Source organism: Lathamus discolor, chromosome 5 (assembly GCF_037157495.1).
Source record: "Lathamus discolor isolate bLatDis1 chromosome 5, bLatDis1.hap1, whole genome shotgun sequence".
NCBI classification, from domain to species: Eukaryota; Metazoa; Chordata; class Aves; order Psittaciformes; family Psittacidae; genus Lathamus; species Lathamus discolor.
Genome location: NC_088888.1, coordinates 35,682,295 through 35,702,193, shown reverse-complemented (window position 1 = coordinate 35,702,193; position 19,899 = coordinate 35,682,295). Strand labels below are relative to the sequence as shown.

At 39.3% G+C, this 19,899-nt stretch overlaps 1 protein-coding gene across 3 annotated transcripts in view; it reads left to right on the top strand.

The window, feature by feature from the left end:
• Positions 1-19,899, top strand: part of SMOC2 (SPARC related modular calcium binding 2) — a 145,926-nt gene that overhangs the window by 69,675 nt on the left and 56,352 nt on the right. For 2 of the 3 annotated variants that reach the window (XM_065680377.1, XM_065680376.1), the window contains exons 6-7: positions 3,267-3,350; positions 5,260-5,334. In XM_065680377.1, coding sequence (XP_065536449.1) covers positions 3,267-3,350; positions 5,260-5,334 — 159 coding nt within the window. The remainder of the gene's footprint in view (positions 1-3,266; positions 3,351-5,259; positions 5,335-19,899) is intronic. The other variant, XM_065680378.1, reaches the window with a different exon arrangement.

Here is a 19,899-nt window from a genome sequence, read left to right as displayed (position 1 = left end):
ATCCCATGTATGAAACTTGTCTGGAATCCTTTATTTTTGTTTGTGACTGTGGCAGCTGAGCTGCTGAACCATAAATGACCAATCATAGAACAAGGAACTGGAATGAATGCTATTTATCAAGTCTTCCTTCACATCACACATATTTGTGTCTAAAGTGATATGGTTGCATTTTAATCACACCCTGTTTTTATGCTCCAGCACAAGTCTGCAGCATGGACGGCCACTGACCAGGTTCTCAGGCAGTCCTTGGCTCTTCTCAGATGCTGCTAACTTCCTCTCCTCACCCTTTTTCCAGTCAGTCTTTAAAGTCAGTCTTTAAGCATGCTTCAAATAAAGTAACGTTGTCAGAGAGATCACAACATCTTTAGGGACCTTCATGGAGCAGTGAACAGGATCAGCTGAGTGAGAGCTGTGCTTCAGTTTCACAGTCAGTGTAGTAAAAACTGTTCTGTAGCTCAGCTTGAAAAGGCACAGCAGTAGTTTTTGAAATGACCATAAAACTTCCTGTCCATCTTTCCTCTGCACATTCCTGCGGACTAATCAGAGGTGTCTGGATGAGGGTACCTTGATCGTGTTATAACCCACCAAGCTTAGGCAGGTTCACAATGTTCTCACTGCTGCAGGGAACATGTTCCAGGCCTTCAAGTGTGAGGACTCTATTCAAGAGACAGCACAGACTTAGCCTGAGACAGTCTCTTCCAAGATGTCACACAGAGACTCAGAAGAGAAGATGACCTGGTGGGCCATATCTGTTGCAGTTGTTAACCTTGCTTTCTCTATTTCAATACTGAAAGAAAATTTCCAGCTGCAGATTTTGGAGGTCAGTTTGCATGTTTGCGAATTTTCACATTAAACTGAGCAGGAGTAAAACTTAAAAGATAATTCCTGAAGTGTCTTCTCTGGCCCCAAAGTTTCCTCCTCTAATCAAGGAAAATATTCATACAATCTGAAAAGCACAAGTGTCAGAGGTGGGATCACATCCCTTTTTTCTGATTCTTAGCTGACTGCAGGGCTATGCTCTCGGTAACTGAACTCTTGACAGCAAACAGATGGTTTCTGTTTAAATATACGCACATATGGACTGGTGTGCCTGTGCCAGCCACAAAGACCTATGCAATTAACCTGTGAGATATCCAATTAACATGAAGATGAACTGTGACTCTGTTGAATGTTGTTTTGAACAATGGAATGCCACGTGCATCATCATTCTTAAAGGGGTTTTCTGTGAAAAGATGATGTACCTGACAGTGCTAACAGAAAATGAATGTGGGCATCTTCCATCAGATTAAGGGTAGTTCAGGACCTGAGTTATAGAGTTATGGAGTGAATTTAATGCCTTTTAGGTTATACAGATATCTTGTACCAAGTGTTTGGTCCATTGATGATCAAAACCAAACCTCTTTATTCTTTTTGGGGGTGGGGAGCGACATGAGGCCAGTTTTATGATTCAGTCATTAAACATCTGTTGAGTTTTTAAAAAATAAAATCAATAAACTGTTTTAAATGATGCTTGAACAGAGTTCAAAAGGCTAACTTTGACTGGGCTGAAAATCACCAAAGTTGCAACATTATATCTGAATTTCATGTAATAACATAAGATCAGATGTGTCATAAGCTGAACCTGTGTAGCAAAAGCAGATTAGAGAAATGTCATTTAAAATAAAACCTGACTTTCTGGCTGGGGTCTTGGGAATATTTGCCGACTGTAAGATACCCTCTGAAATTCTGCGTTTTCTGAATCATGCGCTGATTGATGATCTAAATATATATCTTGATTCTTAGTACACTAAGATACTTGATCACCTCTCTGAAATTAATCAATGGTCTTATTCCACCACCCAGAGGACACCACAAAAATGCCAGCAAAACTAATGAAAAGTGACAGTCTGTTAATGCATTGGAGCAAAGTAGCCTGTCATTGCGTGGATGTGAAGAATGAGCACTCTTAAAAGATGTCTCTTCATGCTTTTGTTAGAACATTTTGCAGTGAAAATGAATTTCTACTGCTGCTGCTTTGGTTTTATGAAAAGCATAGAGGTTAGTGTGCCATGGCTGAAAATCTGGTTTTACCTGGTAACTCTGCTGTGAACTAGGCTGTGGCTTCCAGAGTCCTCTGCATGATCTGCATAAAGAAAATAAAGATTTACAAAAACAGTCTCCGGGGTGATGACCTCAAAGAGAGCAGGGAAAAGGCTATTCTGACTTGTATTAGCAAGAAGAAATGGAAACAGATATAGTGTGTTAGCATTAAAGCTGCTCCTCACTGTTACCGTGGTAGGGCTACGTGCAAGAGGAAGCTTCTCAGTTAACTTTGGTCTAGCTTACATGAAAATGCCAGGAAAACAACCTGGAAACTATGTTGGTCAGAGATCCAGTTGTGAAACTGCAAGAAATAAAACCCTTGCATGGAAGATGCTGTCTACTGACGGACACCTGGTGCTGGAGTAAGCGCCATGCTACAGGAAACAGCAATGACTTGAAAGTATGTACTAGCAAGTCCTACAGGTCATGTTTAACCAGTATCTGCAGTAATTTTAAATAACAAAAACATAATAAGGTAAAGATGGGTCTTTGGGTACTGCAGTCTCTCACAGTAAGCTAACTTAAAGATTTTTTCGTATTGAGGTTTTCTTTTGCAGCACTACTTCCGCTGTGCTTTAGTAAACCTAAATTTACTCACATCCTCTTACAATTTCTGTAAAATTTCCTCTCTCTTTTCTTGCAGTAATGGTTGGTAGCAGATGGATGGAGATGGCTGACTGGAGGATAAGAATTATGCAATGATATTCTGATCCTTTAATCTGTGAATCTTGCTTATAAGATCAGTTGACTGTTAAATATATCATGCTGGGCCGAAAGAAACTTTCATTTTAAGGTGTCAACATGTCTGCAGCCACTCATTTGCCCCAGACTGCTTTTGCTTTCACAGGTCTTACTCCTTCTATATATCATCCAATTACTGACAGAAATGCTGATTTTCTCAGTTATAATCTATAGGTATCAATGTACAGCTTTAAAAATGAAGAATTACTGTCCAGGGAGCAGCCTGATCACTTCATGCCTCGTCAAAGACCCTGCAGTCATTTCGCCAGCCATAATCTCAAAAGCCATCCATTTATACTCCATAGTCTGTAGACGTGATATGTCTATTCTGTGTAGCACTTATAAATAATATTTAAAATATTTGTTTACCGGCCGGGGCTATGTGCAAATCATTAGTATCAATCACGCATGTACACTTATTTAGCTTACTCTCATAATTGTAGTCTCCTTGCAAATCTTTTCCATTCTGAATTCAGATGATGCCTCAGCTCCCGCGCTGGAGACTCAGCCTCAAGGTGATGAAGAAGGTGAGCATCGACAAGAACTTGACAGTACGGTTCTAAACTATGCAGTACAGACTGTATATTATAATATCAAATGCTACCTTAAGAGTTCAGGTAACTACCTCTTAAGCAACTAACTCTTAAGAGTCAGTTAGCTGCAAGAAAGTGCAAACATCTGTACATTTTTCCAAATCACAGAATCACAGAATCACAGAATCCCAAGGGTTGGAAGGGACCTAAAAAGATCATCTAGTCCAACCCCCCTGCAAGAGCAGGGTAACCTACAGTACATCACACAGGAACTTGTCCAGGCGGGCCTTGAATATCTCCAGTGTAGGAGACTCCACAACCCCCCTGGGCAACCTGTTCCAGTGCTCTGTCACTCTTACAGTAAAGAAGTTCTTCCTGATGTTAACGTGGAACTTCCTATGCTCCAGTTTACACCCATTGCCCCTTGTCCTATCACTGGATATCACTGAAAAAAGCCTAGCTCCATCTTCCTGACACCTACCCTTTACATATTTGTAAACATTGATGAGGTCACCCCTCAGTCTCCTCTTCTCCAAGCTAAAGAGACCCAGCTCCCTCAGCCTCTCCTCATAAGGGAGATGTTCCACTCCCTTAATCATCTTTGTGGCTCTGCGCTGGACTCCTTCAAGCAATTCCCTGTCCTTCTTGAATTGAGGGGCCCAGAACTGGACACAATATTCCAGATGCGGCCTCACCAAGGCTGAGTAGAGGGGGAGGAGAACCTCTCTTGACCTACTAACCACTCCCTTTCTAATGCACCCTAAGATGCCATTTGCCTTCTTGGCCACAAGAGCACATTGCTGGCTCATGGTCATCCTCCTATCCACCAGGACCCCCAGGTCCCTTTCTCGTTCACTACTTTCCAGCAGGTCAACCCCCAACCTGTACTGGTACATGGGGTTGTTCTTCCCCAGATGCAAGACTCTACACTTGCCCTTGTTAAATTTCATCAAGTTTCTCCCCGCCGAACTCTCCAGCCTGTCCAGGTCTCGCTGAATGGCAGCACAGTCCTCTGGTGTGTCAGCCACTCCTCCCAGTTTTGTGTCATCAGCAAACTTGCTGAGGGTGCACTCAGTTCCCTCATCCAGGTCATTGATGAAAATATTAAACAGCACCGGTCCCAGCACCGACCCCTGAGGAACTCCACTAGTCACAGACCTCCAGCTAGATTCTGCGCCATTGACCACAACTCTCTGCCTTCTTCCTTTCAACCAGTTCTCGATCCACCTCACTACTTGATCGTCAAGCCCACACTTCCTTAGCTTATCTATGAGACAGCAAACCCAACAAAGTCTTTATTTCATGTGATAGTTTTGAGATGACACTGCAGTCCAACATTAGCAGTTTTAGTTGTCACTACACAATGCAGAGACAGGTATTAAGCTTGAGTCAGAGTGCAGATCTAAACGGAGTGTCCAAGTAAGGATGTTAAAGGGTAAATTCTGTCCGCAACATATTGCCTAGTAATATTAAGGTTGATATTTTTTTTCAGGCTTATACGAGTCTGGAGAAATTTGGTGCTCTGTAAACTGAAAGCTCAAGGCCTACATGCAGTGATTGTCCTGTGTTGTGGCTGCCTTACTATTCACTGCAAATCTCACAGAATCTGATTGGAAGTTATTACATATTTTGTGTCCACACTGGGAGATTTTTATTCTGATTAAATATAATTTTAGTCTGAAAGTATTGCTTTCAACCTTTTGTATGAATTGGATAAGGAAGAAACTATTCATGCTTTTGTATGAATAAAGGTTTTAACTGGTCCAATACAAACCAGTGTGTCCCTTTATTTTTAGATCCATATGTATTTAAAATCAGCCAGTTACTATTCAGCTGCTAGTAACTGGAAAAATAAGATAAATAAAGAGGTAATATTTAAAATTATTTTTCTTTTTTTCCCTAGATATAGCTTCTCGTTATCCTACGTTATGGACTGAGCAAGTAAAGAGTAGACAAAACAAAACCAATAAAAGCTCAGGTAAGAAACTTAAATTGTCCTTACTTTGCAAAGCTCCCATGAAGACATGAATTATGCCTTGTTAAAACAAGCCATTTAATTGAAAGCCATTTTAATAACCATTATGCTTCCACTCTTATCATATGAAAGCAACTCTATGATGGTCATTGTAATGATTTTGTAGGCTCATGCATCATACGTTCCTTTTATATGGAGGTATTTTTGGCTAAGTTTTACTACATGTAAATTGATATTACTCCATTGAAGTTTCTGGCTCACATCTGTGTGCATCTGTGAGTGGATGTGACATTTATTTTTTTCATTCACTTTAATTATCTGCGCCTTTGTTGTCTACTTATATTTTTGTAGGGTGATATGTAGCAAGAAGGTGATTGAAAAATGACGGTGTGGGTTACAAGTATTTGGTGGTATATCTTAGGAGGCAAACCCATCAGAAACCAGTCATCTGTTAACAGGAAAGTGGAAAGACAGTGGTTTTGGTTTTTTTGCTACATCATCCACCTGTTATTTACAGCCTGATCGCCAGTTTAGTGTGAATTAATTACGTTGCCTTGTTTTGTAATTGCTGAATTTTGGCTTTATTTTTTTCACCATTCTTCAGAGTTGAGCTTTGTAAACCTGGAGTAGGAATGTCAGGTGAATGTCCTGAGACAGAAAACCCTTATAATATTTGAATAGATCCAGTGCTTTGGTGGATTACAAGTTTTGCTGCCTTCCTTGCAGCTCCTTCCTTTCAGTGGAACAAATTTCAGAGAATCTGGGTTTCCTGGTGTCTTTTTCTCTGAAAAAAAATTTAATTCAGATGGAAACATTAATGATACAGGCTGTGGTTCAGTCAACTGCCCAAAAGCACACTTCAGATCCAGTGGAAACTGAAGTTGTGTTTTTACATAAAGTACTGTGTTTAAATATTTTACTGAATTGAAGCCCAAAAGGATTTTAAAAGAGAAGCAATTATCGAAGGCAGACTGACATATCTTTACTAATAGGTTTATAGATTTTTAACATCAAAGCAATCATTATTAACGCTTTTTCCTCTTCTTGATTCTCCAGTAGGTGCTCAGGGGAAGGACCTTAAACAAAGTGTAGGCAAGAGTTTGAAGCAAACACTTTCTGTGCTGGACATTTATTCTGCCATTTCTTTACTCAGTGTTAGCAAGAACAGAATTCCTTTGGGATTTCTGTTGTGTAAAATATATGCATAGAAATAAGTCACTTTTAGGGGTGTTAATTTAGTTTTTATGGTGTTAGAGACTAGAACTAAAGCAAGAACTCGAGTTTGCAGTGGAGCTGCTGGAAGCCAGTTTCAACACACACACACACACACACACACACACATAAATAAATCAGAAAAACAGCAGAGAAAAGTTGGGTTTATTACTATGAAGTTGTAACCTTCAGTCCATCTAAAGACATATTTACAAAGGAAGAGAAACCAGAAACATAATCTGTTTTATGATTATTAGCCCATAGTGCATTAGCATCAAACACATGGTTGTGTTGAATTTGCTAACAGGACTTGCTCACAACTGTACTATGTACACATGTATGTATGTATCTCTGGAGGGCTAGCAGTTGCTGCAGTCTTTGGTGCCATAGGTGAACTAACAGAAGTCAGCAGACACTTTGTAGCCAGCCTTGCTTTAATTTGTTGGCATACCTGATGCGCCAGAAGCAGCCACTAGTCTCTCTTCTGAACTTCTCTTGTATATGTAATGTAATATGACATAATCAAGTCGAATCTAGGTGCTAAAAACAGTGTCCCCACCAGTTCTGCTAGGCAGCATCTCTCTTCCAGACTCCAACGTATAATGTATGTCAGTGACTGTATATTTATAAGTTGTTTTGATGGCTAAGCCTCACTGATATTCAGTAAACAGGTCTTTTAAGGTCTAGGTTAGATTTTCCCATTCTGAGTGGTGCCAAGGCTTTTGGGAACATCCAGAGAGAATGAACTCTGCGCTGCTATGTGCATGGAGGAACCTCATGACTGAATCCACTGGACTGTAAACTAACCACCTTTGGACACGTAGGCTTCAATATAAGGGATAAACGCAGTTGTCTTCTTTACTCAGTTTGCTTAGCAAACTCTGATTCAGACTTTGTCATACAAAATCCAGAAATCTTACTAGAATGTGTTTGTTGGAGTAAAATGAGGAGAATTTATGTCTTCGTGTAAACTGCCTTTGTAAAGACGAAACCCAATTTATTCATAGTGGATTAAGTTTTCCTTTGTTGTTCCAAGCGCTTTCAAAGAAATTCTTCAGGTGCAAATAACTCTATGACCTAGCTCTGCCTGTAGAAAGTAACTGAAGAAAAATAATTATGCTATAAATTTCAAGCAAAGTCCAAATATCCTACTTAAAACTATTTTAGTCTTTATTGCTATTATCTTTTCTATTTTTTACCTGTCCTAATATGTCATGGTCAACAAAGTCATGAACATAAAGGAACTTGTCTTGACCTGAGAAGTCCATCTCCTTACAAGAATGTTTTTGTGAGTTAAGGATCATAAATTAGTACATTAAATCTACTGTACTCATTCTGAAGAGGTTTGCTTTGGCTTCTCTGCAAATGATCTGCCAGTTACAGTTAGCCAGTAAAGTCGGCGTAAGCTTTTAGGTTTTGGAACATAGAAAATAATGGCTTATGAAATTCTAGTTTATATTAGTTATCCAGTACTTTCATTTGATTAAATCAGACTAAATTAATTTAGCACAAAGTAATGGTATTTGGGAGATGCAGGGCATGAAATTACTGGATTATGTATCCATGTTTTATAATGATTTATAGTGCATATTCTTTTTGTTGATTCAGAAAAATAGGCCTTTGCTGCTTACTAAAGACAATTGGAGAGTGCAATTGAACATACTAACTTTTGATGATCAAATGTTACTTGTGACAAACCCCCCCATCAACGCTGGGTCATGTAACAGTAGCTCTGTTTAGAGTGGTGGATTTGAGCTCCCCCTCTGCTTGGCCCTGATAAGGCCACATCTGAAGTACTGTGTCCACTTCTGGGCTCCTCAGGACAAGAAAGACAAGGAGCTACTGAGAAGGCTGCAGCAGAGGGCCACAAGGGTGATCAGGGGTTTACAGCATCTTTCTTATGAGGAGAGATTGTGGGAGGTGGACCTGTTAAGTCTAGAGAAGAGAAGACTGAGAGGGGATCTCATTAATGCAGGTCAATATCTCAAAGGCTGGTGCCAGGAGGATGGTGCCAGACTCTTTTCAGTGGTGCCCAGCAACAGGATGAGGAGCAATGGCAATAAACTAAAGCAAAAGAAGTTTCACCTCAACATGAGGCAGAACTTCTTTATGTTGAGAGTGGCACAGCACTGGAACAGGCTGCCCAGGGAGGTTGTGGAGTCTCCCTCTCTGGAGACATTCCATACCCACCTGGACATGTTCTGTGTAACCTTCTCTAGGTGGCCCTGCCTTGGCAGGGGAGTTGGACTAGATGATCTCTAAAAAGTCCTTTCCAATCTTAATGATTCTGTGATGCTGGCATGGTTTAGTGGGAGGTGTCCCTGCCCCTGGCATTGGGGTTGGAACTAGATGATCTTAAGGGCCTTTCCAACCCTAACTATTCTATGATTCTATGAGTCTATGATTTTGTGATCTCCATTTTAGCTCTTTGTTGAGGACGACTTTCAGAATTTTTGAAAGACTTTTTCTTTTCAGAGTTAGGAAAAAAAGTAGGCATCTGGTTGCTAAAATATAGTGTTTGCTGAGATTGTTTTATACATGTGCCTTGGTGCCTTTGCAGGTATTTTCTTTGTTTGTTTGCTTGTTGTTTTTTTTTTTGTTTCTTTCAGATTCTTTTTTAAGCCCACATTCCTAATTTCTTCTCCAGTTTCACAGAAAATATTGTGGCTTTGCCACATCATATTGACAGAAATAGAATTACAGCAATCGCTGTCAACCACAGAAAAGTGCATTGAAAACACTCAACATGGGACTATATGGCTTCTGATTAAGACATTATAGCAGCCAACACACTGCTGCCTGTATGTGGACTTGGTGTCTAAACTCGTGCTGTAGTTTGTGGAGGTGAGATCAAGTGGAGCCTAGAGAGCAGCCCACATCATCGTAAAGTCAACACCTGCACTTGGCCAGCTACCTAGATAGCTAGACCTCACTGAGTGTGGTGACTGGTTTAGATTTCTAGCTGATGTGAAGGTATCTATCCTGTAGATGTATAAACTTTATCCCACCCAGAATCAGTTGAAAGTCCAGGTAGTATTCTTTTAAAGCTTGTCTATTTTACAAAGACCAGAGGACAGGTTTTTTCCTTGAAGAAACTGAGTAACTTGGACTATGTATTCAGTAGTTGCCAGTTATTGTGGCTTGAGGGGTAGGTGTAATTTTCATGTGAGTAGAGAGCACATGACAGTACAGATACTTGACTTTGATTCGTGTGTTAAACACATGAAATGAGAGGGTAGAAACGTAGGGCCCCTTGCAGTCAATGGCAGAACTCCCAGACAGTGTTTGAACAGCCATTCATACTCTGACTACATGCTACTAGTTCGCGCAATAGTTCACGTTTCATCTGGATCAAGCATAGGCACGTGATGTAGTGCTCTGTGCCAGCTTTGTACTCTGTGCCAGTTTTATGCTTTAAGCAGGTGCTGGAGGACAAGCTATACATGATCCAGCAAATAACAAGATTGGCCCAGCGGAAGACTTTCTGGCATAAAGGCTGCCGAGGCAGGGTCAAATTGTCAAAACTCCTAACTCATCCATGCCAAAAGTAGCGGATCATGTGATTATGACAAAGAATCCTAAATCAGAATTTGTTGTCTCCTCAAGCTATAGCTTTAGTGACTCCTCAGGCTATGGCTTTGAGAGTGCCAGAGTTCAGCCAATTCTGGTAATGTAGAATCATCTTCAGTGTCATTTTTTGCTTTGGCTGTGCACGCACGAAAGGAACATATAGCTTTTTATTTAATTTTCTGACACAACAGAGTAGTGGTTTATTGCTGCTGTTTGGTACAGATCATCAGTTTCAGGGCTTTAAAACTGTTACAAGATTTTATCAATTAGCCCCAGAGGGCTCAATCTAACAGGAGTTTCATTCTCAAAACCCCATCTGGGAGAACACTGAAGTGCGCATACTGTAATGTAGTACAGACTGCCTGCAAATGCAAATGAAAACAGCGTAATATCCACTGTGAATACATTCTTAATAGACTAAAATAGCGAATTTAAGCTAATAATGTAACTAGCAATTACCTGTCTGTATCTGTATGAAACAGCTGCTTGCATTCGTCTGCCCATATAGACTGACTGTTGGCAGTCTGCCAGTGAGACTGTTTAATGTGACAGAGTGACATTCTAAGATTTTAATACAGTTTTTATTGCCTTGTCATCTGACTGCATTAAAGCATTTGTACATGTGAGTTTTTCTCACATGGAAACTATGTTGGTTTTCAGTGAGGTTTCTGTTTTTTTAGCTTTGTTTTCTTTCTCAGAGGCAGTTCAGTGGGATCCTGGGATCCCTGTGCACTGATGATTCCCTGAAAGTCACATTCTTACAAAGAACCAATACAAAACCCGTTCCATACTCCAAAGGTCACGTTCATTCCAGACTGAACCTGGCTAATGTCCTCCTGCTATGCCTATCTTGGCAAAACTCAGCTCTGAAGTTAAAAAAGCCTGCATGAAAGAAACAAAAAGATGTTGGTTTTTTTTTTCTAGAGGAAATAAATGTAGGAGTTGGTGTGTTTGCCCAATCACATAAATTCTAATAGCTGTTCCTTTCTAAGCATGGCAAAATGAGAAGCTTATAGACAGGAAAATGAGTAACAGCTCAGTGACTTTGTATTTATTCTCATAAATGGTTGCATTTGCCAGATGTTGCTTTTAATATTGACTGAAGAGAAATTACGTGCAGTTGAAAGTGTTAGAGCTAGCAAGAAAAAAGTAAGATCCCACACTTGTGTTGTAAGTACAGCCATTAGCTGTAGCTGGAGAAATCAAAAGCATGGAAATAAGTTGCTGAAATATAGGCATTTCATGTCTTCATATGGCTTAGGGTATCTGATATGTGCAAGGGCTAGAGTTATGACAGCCTACTGGAAATCAGTGATGTTCTGCCATGCAGGATTGATGATAGTCCAGAGTACCTAAAATGGCATTGAACTGACCCTAAGAACCTCAATTAAAACCATGAAAGTAAGTAGAAGGCAGACCTGTTGATTTTAAATAAGTCTTCAAACCTACGAACTGGTTATTAAATCTATACATGCATTCTGTCAGTGGGAGCTCAGTCCATTACAGATGGGCAGTCAGTCTCTGCCAAATTCAAGACAAGTTAAAATATAGATAATACTACTGTAAATTTTATAGCTTGGGTTCATCTGCAAGTCGGTTCACAAGAAAAGGTACTAGCAATTTTTGATTACATCTACAGCTAAAATCTGAATGTTTTGTGATGCCACAGATCTGGCTTTTGGGCCTTGTAAAATCTGTGGGTGATGGAAGACATCAGCTGGTAGAATATTTGTTAACTGGTCTATTATCTCAGAAAGCTGGGTATGAAAGATAAAGAAAAAAGCATTGTGAGGAAGTTAAGTACAAAAAACTGATACAGAGGAGGACTGGAAGCTTCCAGGCCAACAGTCTTGTGGCCTTCTCAGACTCTCTAGGTTAGCTCTGGTTGCTAACTCACTAAAATATTCCCTTTAGAGTTCTTGAATGAGTGAACTATTTGGAGTGAACTATAATTTGTGATTTGTATTTTACTATAAGAACAGTGTAAAGAAACTCTGGGGGAGGGAGATGTGTGAGGCACTGTCATATCTTGTTATATCCCCTACTGTTTTATTTTAAATATTTTGAAGAGCAGGAGGTAGTTCTCTTCCATTATTTTGTTGGTTTGGGGTTTGGTTTTGGATATTTTTTTTTTTTTCTGTCAAGAATCAAGAGTTTCAGTGTAGTATTTTTTTAGAACATTGGTTTCAAGATACTCCTTGACAGCTGAAAAACTGTTTGTTTTTTTTTTTTTGAAAGTACTGATTGTTCACACAATTAGGGCCAATTAGTAAATGGTTGACTTAGCTCCTAATGCAGAACTTTGTCTTACTTTTCAGTAGCAATTTTTAATGATATGGTAGTCTTCACCGAGCTATTATGCAAAGGGAACAGTACTCTTCACCCTCTTCACCTGTGAAGAAGATTACTCTTTTTATAGTCTTTAGTCCTTTTGTCTTGCCTTTACCTTACTTTACTTGCCTTGCCTTGTCTGTCCTAAATTGGTAAAGGAAAATTACAGTTTTCTTTTAGCTCTTTCAGCCTCTTCTGAGAAGATAAAACTTTCCAGACCTCCTCACAGTGCTTGTATATTATGAAACATTCTTAATTTGCAAGTTGCTGGATCATGCTTATTACTGTCCTGTTTTTAATAATCCTTTTCACAAGCATTTTCATTTATCTTCATTTTAATTTTACATATTAGTCCAAAATCTTTATAAAGATCAAGCACTGACATTTCCACTTTTTTCCTCCCACTACAGGGGAAGATCTTCCCATCTTAAGCCATTAAAAAAGAGTTCTGTTTTACATCCAGTTGATGTTCTTTATGCTCAGGATGTTCCAGGGTTTTATTGGACCGTCAGTGTGGGACAAATAAAAAAAAAACAGGAAAAAGCAGAAAAAAAAAAATCTGTTTTATACAAGGTTGATAATTCTGTTTTATTGTTTATGTTAAAATTTGATGCCAAAAGATAGTAATCTTTCCTGACCATTTTTAGTTATATCATGTTAGTTTCTGCAGCGAGTAAATGACACAACAGCCCTGCTTGAAGTTCTCCTTCAGCTTTTAGACATGCACTCCCCCCTCTACCAGTAGATTTCCCCAGTTTACCAGACATCAGATTATATAATCATAAAAGCATCAGTAAATTTTATAAATCCCAAGAGGGATCTCAGGCTGCCAGTCTATATTTTAATAATAGATGCAAAAGAAGTTATGTAAGTCACATTAATGCACAGAAACATACTGGACTGGATCATATCTAAAAACATAATCTTTATGGGAAATAGATAAATCTTTCAGTCAGGATAGTCTGAATCTAGCTATGGCTATAATATGATTCCTGGGTGATATATAGAAGATCTTCCAAATATATAGAAAGTCTTCTAAATTAGAAGTCCAGCAGGGTTGACACCATGAACTGCCAGGCCCTCCATCATCATCATCCCAGTGATCTGATAGTTGGGAGAAAATATCCACGTTCATAGTTAGGAGAAAATATCCACGTTCATGCAAAAATGCCTTCCCTTCCCTGCTTCCTCCATGCCCACAGTTAATAAACCCAAAGGCAATGAACAAAAACTATAGAATCATACACCCATAGAACAGTTAGGGTTGGAAAGGTCCTTAAAATTATCTAGTTCCAACCCCCTTGCCCCCCTCACACTAAACCATGCCACCCAAGGTTTCGTCCGACCTGGCCTTTAACACTGCCAGGGATAGATCATCCACAACTTCCCTGGGCAACCCATTCCAGTGCCTCACCACCCTAACAGGAAAGAATTTCCTCCTTATATCCAATCTAAACTTCCCCTGTTTAAGTTTGAACTCGTTACCCCTTGTCCTGTCACTACAGTCCCTGACGAGGAGTCCCTCCCCAGCATCCCTATAGGCCCCCTTCAGGTACTGGAAGGCTGCTATGAGGTCTCCATGCAGCCTTCTCTTCTCCAGGCTGAACAGCCCCAACTTTCTCAGCCTGTCTTCATACGGGAGGTGCTCCAGTCCCCTGATCATCCTCGTGGCCCTCCTCTGGACTTATTCCAGCAGTTCCATGTCCTTTTTATGTTGAGGACACCAGAACTGCACGCAATGCTCCAGGTGAGGTCTCACGAGAGCAGAGTGGAGGGCAAGATCACCTCCTTCGACCTGCTCGTCACACTCCTTTTGATGTATACGTTAGATCTCTTTCAGAATCACCTCTAGAACTGAAGTGTGAAGGTCCGTTTCAAGTGCTGCTGACTTATACGGCAGTTAAGATTAAAGAGCAAGCATTGTGGATTCATCATACTCAAAAATGATAATGATGTTAAAAAAATGATAACTTCAAGTCTTGCTCTTAATTTTAATCAAAGTCATCCAGTGAGCTGTTCTGGCAAGACTGTTCTGGTTAGGTAAGAGAGACTAGACTGTTCTGAGGACAGTAATGGTCTCTTTCTTCCATAGAGATAAGTCAAATGACCAACTTTCCACCTTTCCAATAACTAAGAATTTTTTTCAAAAAGCCAATTTTGTTATGGTAAAATACTCCCCTGTTAATATCTTATGTGAAGAATGGAATTCTGCTGCTTGGTCTGGCCACATTCTACACAAAAGCTCTGCAGCTGATGGAAATATGGACCATGGAAGGACTGGTAGCCGTGTAATATGAATCAGTTCTGGTGGCTGGAAGTCAGTTTTGCCTCAGTTTCCTGAATGTACATTTCTGACAGTCTGAATTAATTTCTAGATATTCCCGGGTAGATCAGGTTATGGGTAATCACAGTGGTTTAAATTTAGAGGGATTTTTAATGAGATGATTTATCACATCTGACTTCCAACTTTCTTATTTGCCAAACCATGTATCTCTGAACAAACTTCCCAAAAAGATTGACAGCTCATGCTACAGTTCATGCATTGCTTAATTGTTTTCCAAAAGCCAATTCTTTACTTTTTCCTTAATTCTTGAAAAAAATTGCCATGTGATGCAGGAACTTTTTGAGGCTTCATCAATACTGTTAACATTTTCCATTTGGTACAAAAGCAAGAGAAATTTAACTTCTACAGGGACTTTTGTGGGAGGAGTGGAATTCTCTCCAAAACCTTAGTGTTGGCCATATGTCTGCAATGCAGCTAATGAAGCATTTGTTTTTATGGATTGTTAAGGTCCCGGGTCAATAGTGTCATCCACGGATCCTTTACCTTAGCCTGCCCTTGATGCAGTACACTGGCTTGGGACCAGATTAGAGCCTCCTTTCCATGAAAAGCCACACCAAGGGTCATAATTGGCACAAGGGAACTTGTTCTAGTCAAATTACATTTCTAAAGTATGTAAAACCACTTCGAGATCTTTTCATCTGCAAGATGCCATATATACCCCAAGTATTGTATTATTACTGGCTTGTTTTCTGCTTCACTCCACTCTGTCCATCACGCTCTGTCTAGATAAATGCTAGACAGTGTTTCCCCTGCAGTCTACACTGCCTAGAAAAAACATTAACTATAGTTGCCATAATGCGCTAGATTTCTATGTTACTGGAGAAGAAGCAGTGGTTGAAGAGACAGACCACTGTTTTTCATTAAGCTATTTTTAATACCTGTTTCAATTTAAGAACAGCAGGCCAAGTATCTGCATTCAACCACAAATAAAACTATATTTAAATAAGATTAAGGCTGTAAATTAAATTTCAGATCTTAAATTCTCTTGGTACATTACAAAACACAAGAGAAAAGAGAAGGCAAAGCTTAATATACCAAAGTAGTTGAAAATGCAGCCTTCTATGGAAAGAATGACTTCTTAAAGAACTTTTTTTTTGAGAAGATCTGCATTTTCAGCTTAAAAAAAGTTTGTATTTTCAAAAAGAAAATTCAAATAAAAACCCTTCAAAAAGATGAACAGTTTTGTCTCAAAACTCAGAATCTTGATTGGTCATTGTAATGCTTTGTGGCAGTTGTAATTTTGAAACTTCATTAGCTTCTCCTTTTTCAGGGGCCAGGGGTCCTTAGCCTGATTATACATGCAGGATACAGTGGTCTCCCCAGTTTAAAAACTCAGAGATACCTCAGGGAACTTTTAGGCATCTGTGATTTTTTGATTCTCTGGGAAGCTCAACACAAAGAAACAACTTGTTCTGGGCTTCATTTTGTTCTCATTAAAAATCACATATTTATCAAAAATAAACACTCAAAGTGAAAAACAGCTTTCATTTAAAGATCTGATTTTCCATTAGAGACAGTCACAACAAAATTTTTCAACCACCCCCATTACAGTCATAACCAGGTATGAAAAAAATCTGTATTATTGCCACCTAAACAGTGGGGTTACCTGTTCCCATTGTTTTCCAGTGAGATTGTAGTGTTATTCAAACTTAACACTTCTGTTGTCCTTCAGTGAGTAAAGACAATGTAGCAAAATGAAAAGACTTACTGTCCCCTATTTGAATGACTTATTGGATGCAGTTTTTGTGGGACTAGAATGCATTCTAAATGCATAAATCCCTCAAATTTTGGTGACTTGTAATGCCCTTGAAGTGTTTTCCAGTGCACCCAGTTAGATCAGGGCAACAGAAAATACTTCAGGATTGTATGATCTGTTCTGGTTCAAATTGTAGGAATGGTTGAGTGTCTCACCAGCCAGAAGTGTAAGTAACTTATGATCTTGGATGTTTCTTCTCTGACTTTCCTCAAACTCCCACCATGTACCTAAAGCCATAATCTCAATAGCCCTCACTGCCTGAAGGTAATGAGAGGTTCCTTATTCTCGTTGCTCTCCTGTTTAGCTCAGTAAAGGCTATATCCTGCCTAGCTAAAGGGGCCTACAATTTTACTGTCTTGCGGGGCCTAATCATGTTTAAAAAGCAATCTAAGATAATTTTGGGGACAAGATTTTTAGTTCCTTTGAGTTGATACAACAGGGAATCAGCAAAGCCAAAAATATCAATATGTCAGTGGTCTGAAAGGTCACTTTTGCCCCTTTCCCTACCAACATCCCAAGTATGAAACAGTGACTTCTAATGTAGTCACACATCCTGTAGCTCATCCCTTTAACTAAACAGTCTGATACAATAATAGCAAATGACTGTAGGAGGAGACAGTTTAGTTTCAGCAGGCATGAAGCCTCATGTTACTCAAAGCAGTGTAAATAGAAGTGACTCCACTGCAATTAGAAGAGTAATGCCATGGGAAGCCTTATGAAGAGAGGAGAGAATCAGACCTGGAGGAGGTTTTTTTTAGTATTTAAATTTTCCTCTAAATGGGGACATTAGTGGTACAGGACTGATGATGGTGGTGCTGTCTCTCTTGGAAACATACTGAATACTCATTTCTTTAACAGTTAGAATGTGGTATATCAGTCTGCTGGATCAGTGATAATAGGACTGTCCACCCCAATTCTGCTGCTATTGCATAGCTGGATTTTCTCTTGACTTTAATGGATGTGCCCTCAATACAAGGGCTCAGCTGCTCCACTTGTATTGCCAGCTGAAAGAGTGACCTTTCTGTAAAATTTCATTCTCTCCAGATGAGACGATGAGTTTTGCGCATTGAAGCATATTCATATTCAGAAGCATTGAATATTCATGCATACTTTCGTGCATGTCTAGGAATGTAATCTCACACAACTAACCATATGCTAGCCTCAGGGATGTCATGATGCAGTTACCTTTTCAATATGCTTGTCAAAATGAGCCTGTATGACTTTTATACCTGTCTACAGCAAAGCTAGAGGAAAAATGACTGGCTTCAGATCTTTCTGTCCCCTGTATAACTGAGTAAGAAAGTTAGTGGGTCAAAATGCTATCTTTAAGCTTAATTTATTTTTTGGCATACCTGCTTTTGTTGGAGCCTTATGTAATTTTACCATTGTCTTGCTTATCTATAACATAATCAGTCATCCTCACAGTTGGTGGCACACACAGAATTCCCTGTTCTGAGTCCTTTCTTTGCAGTCTGCTTTCCTTTCTGTCAATAGTGACTTCACTGCATGTTTCTTGATACATAGAGAGACAATTTCAGGGATAACTTGTCCAGCGCTGGTATCCATACTGAAGGATACAGGAGGGTACCAAATTGCAGGAGCAATTAGGTGTTTGATCCTAAAGCTAGTAGAGTATATTTTCAGCATTAATCCAGTAAGTAAGAATGTTTCCATAGTCAAGGTTGTGAGTTTTTTGTGAAGTTAATGGTATTTTGCAAATAAAACTCAACGTAAGTGTCATAACATCAACATTGTTCATCTGAGTGACCAGTGCTCAGAGTCTTGGCCTATACTTTGTGCCAATCTTACTTCCTCAGGATGTCACTGGGGAGACTTAAGCAGTCTACAAAGAATTGTATGCAAAAGCATCTGACGTCAGCCAGTGCAAGGAGACAGCATGGTTTCATTGCTTATATTCAGGGCAGCCAGCCAGGAACTCCCGGTCTCTAACCCTGGCTCTGCTTCTGGGAGGGCTGCTGCAGTCTGGACAAATCAGTGCAAGCTAGAGCAAAAGTTTCAGCAGAGAGATGGTTTATACAGCTTCTAATATAGGACTATTTAATACAGTAAAGAACTTTACAGACTCTTATGGTATAGGAGGTGGAAGGGAAGAAAAAGATTTTGTATTGACCAGTTGAAATACTTGAATTTCTCCAAGTGAAGAGGCACAACCTAAACCCTTTCTCTCAGTTTCAATTTTGCATCTAGACTTCCTGCTTTTTGTTTGTTGGTTTCTTTGTTTCATTAATGTAAATGATGTCCTTAGATTTTCACTCTTTTTCCTTGCAATTGATTGACAACTTCAAAGACTCCTCCCTGCTTTTCTGCAAACTCTACCTGCCACTGGATGACTGCAATAAATGTATAAGTAGAACAGAAGTGAAAAGAGGATGCCCATGACTTTGGTGCAAGGGAGAGCCTGTGTCTTGACTTCCATGTTATCTTTGTCTAAATGACTCTCCTGTAGTTATTCACAAGCATGACCCAAGGAAAGCAGGTTTGTAAAAGCGCAGGCTTTTCCAGTCTTATTTAGCCTGTGTTTGCTCCTCCTGATTGATGAAAACAAGTCCCATTAAAGGCCCTTGTGGACTTCATTAATTATGATAGTGGTTGATTGGTTTGGTAGAGATTTGTTTTATAACAATAGACATATTTAATTAGCAACAGCTCCAGTTATGACAGCTTCAAAACCTCCTGGGAGCATCATGTACCAGGCTTCCTTTTGTGTTATTTTCAAACCATCAAACAACCTTTAATCTTCCCAAATTAAAAAGAAAACAAGGCATACAATGTATAATATGTAGAAAGAATAACAGAACTCTCTTCACATAAGCGATAATAAAAACTTCTCCTTATTAGGTGACTGAATGCCAACATTGCTGTTTCCTGTGATGCTTGTTATCTGGAAAAGTTAAATATTTAGAATCTGTTATTTGAACAGTACTGCTAAAACCAGTCCTTTGGATTTTCTCTTGTTGGTTTCAGAGAGCCTCAAAATAAATGAGGTATATGTGTGTGGGGAGACAGGATGGGAGCAGGTCTGAAAGGGATGAAACTATTTGTGGGAAACAAGCTAAGGAAACGCTTTTAAAAATAACACTTTCTAAAAGCTGTTTTTTACTCTCACACAGAATGAATTGTTGGACAATACTTACGTAATGCTTATTCTATTGGTACAGGTCATTTATGTGGTATGTTAAACACACTTAAAACTAATACTCTTCTGAGAACTTAAAGTAACCATGGCTTGTAAAGTATCAAGGATCATTAGTCACACTTTAAAACTCAGTTTTACTGGTTCAGAAAAATCTTTGACTTTACTACTATGCATCATCAAAGAAGCCTTTAAAACTGT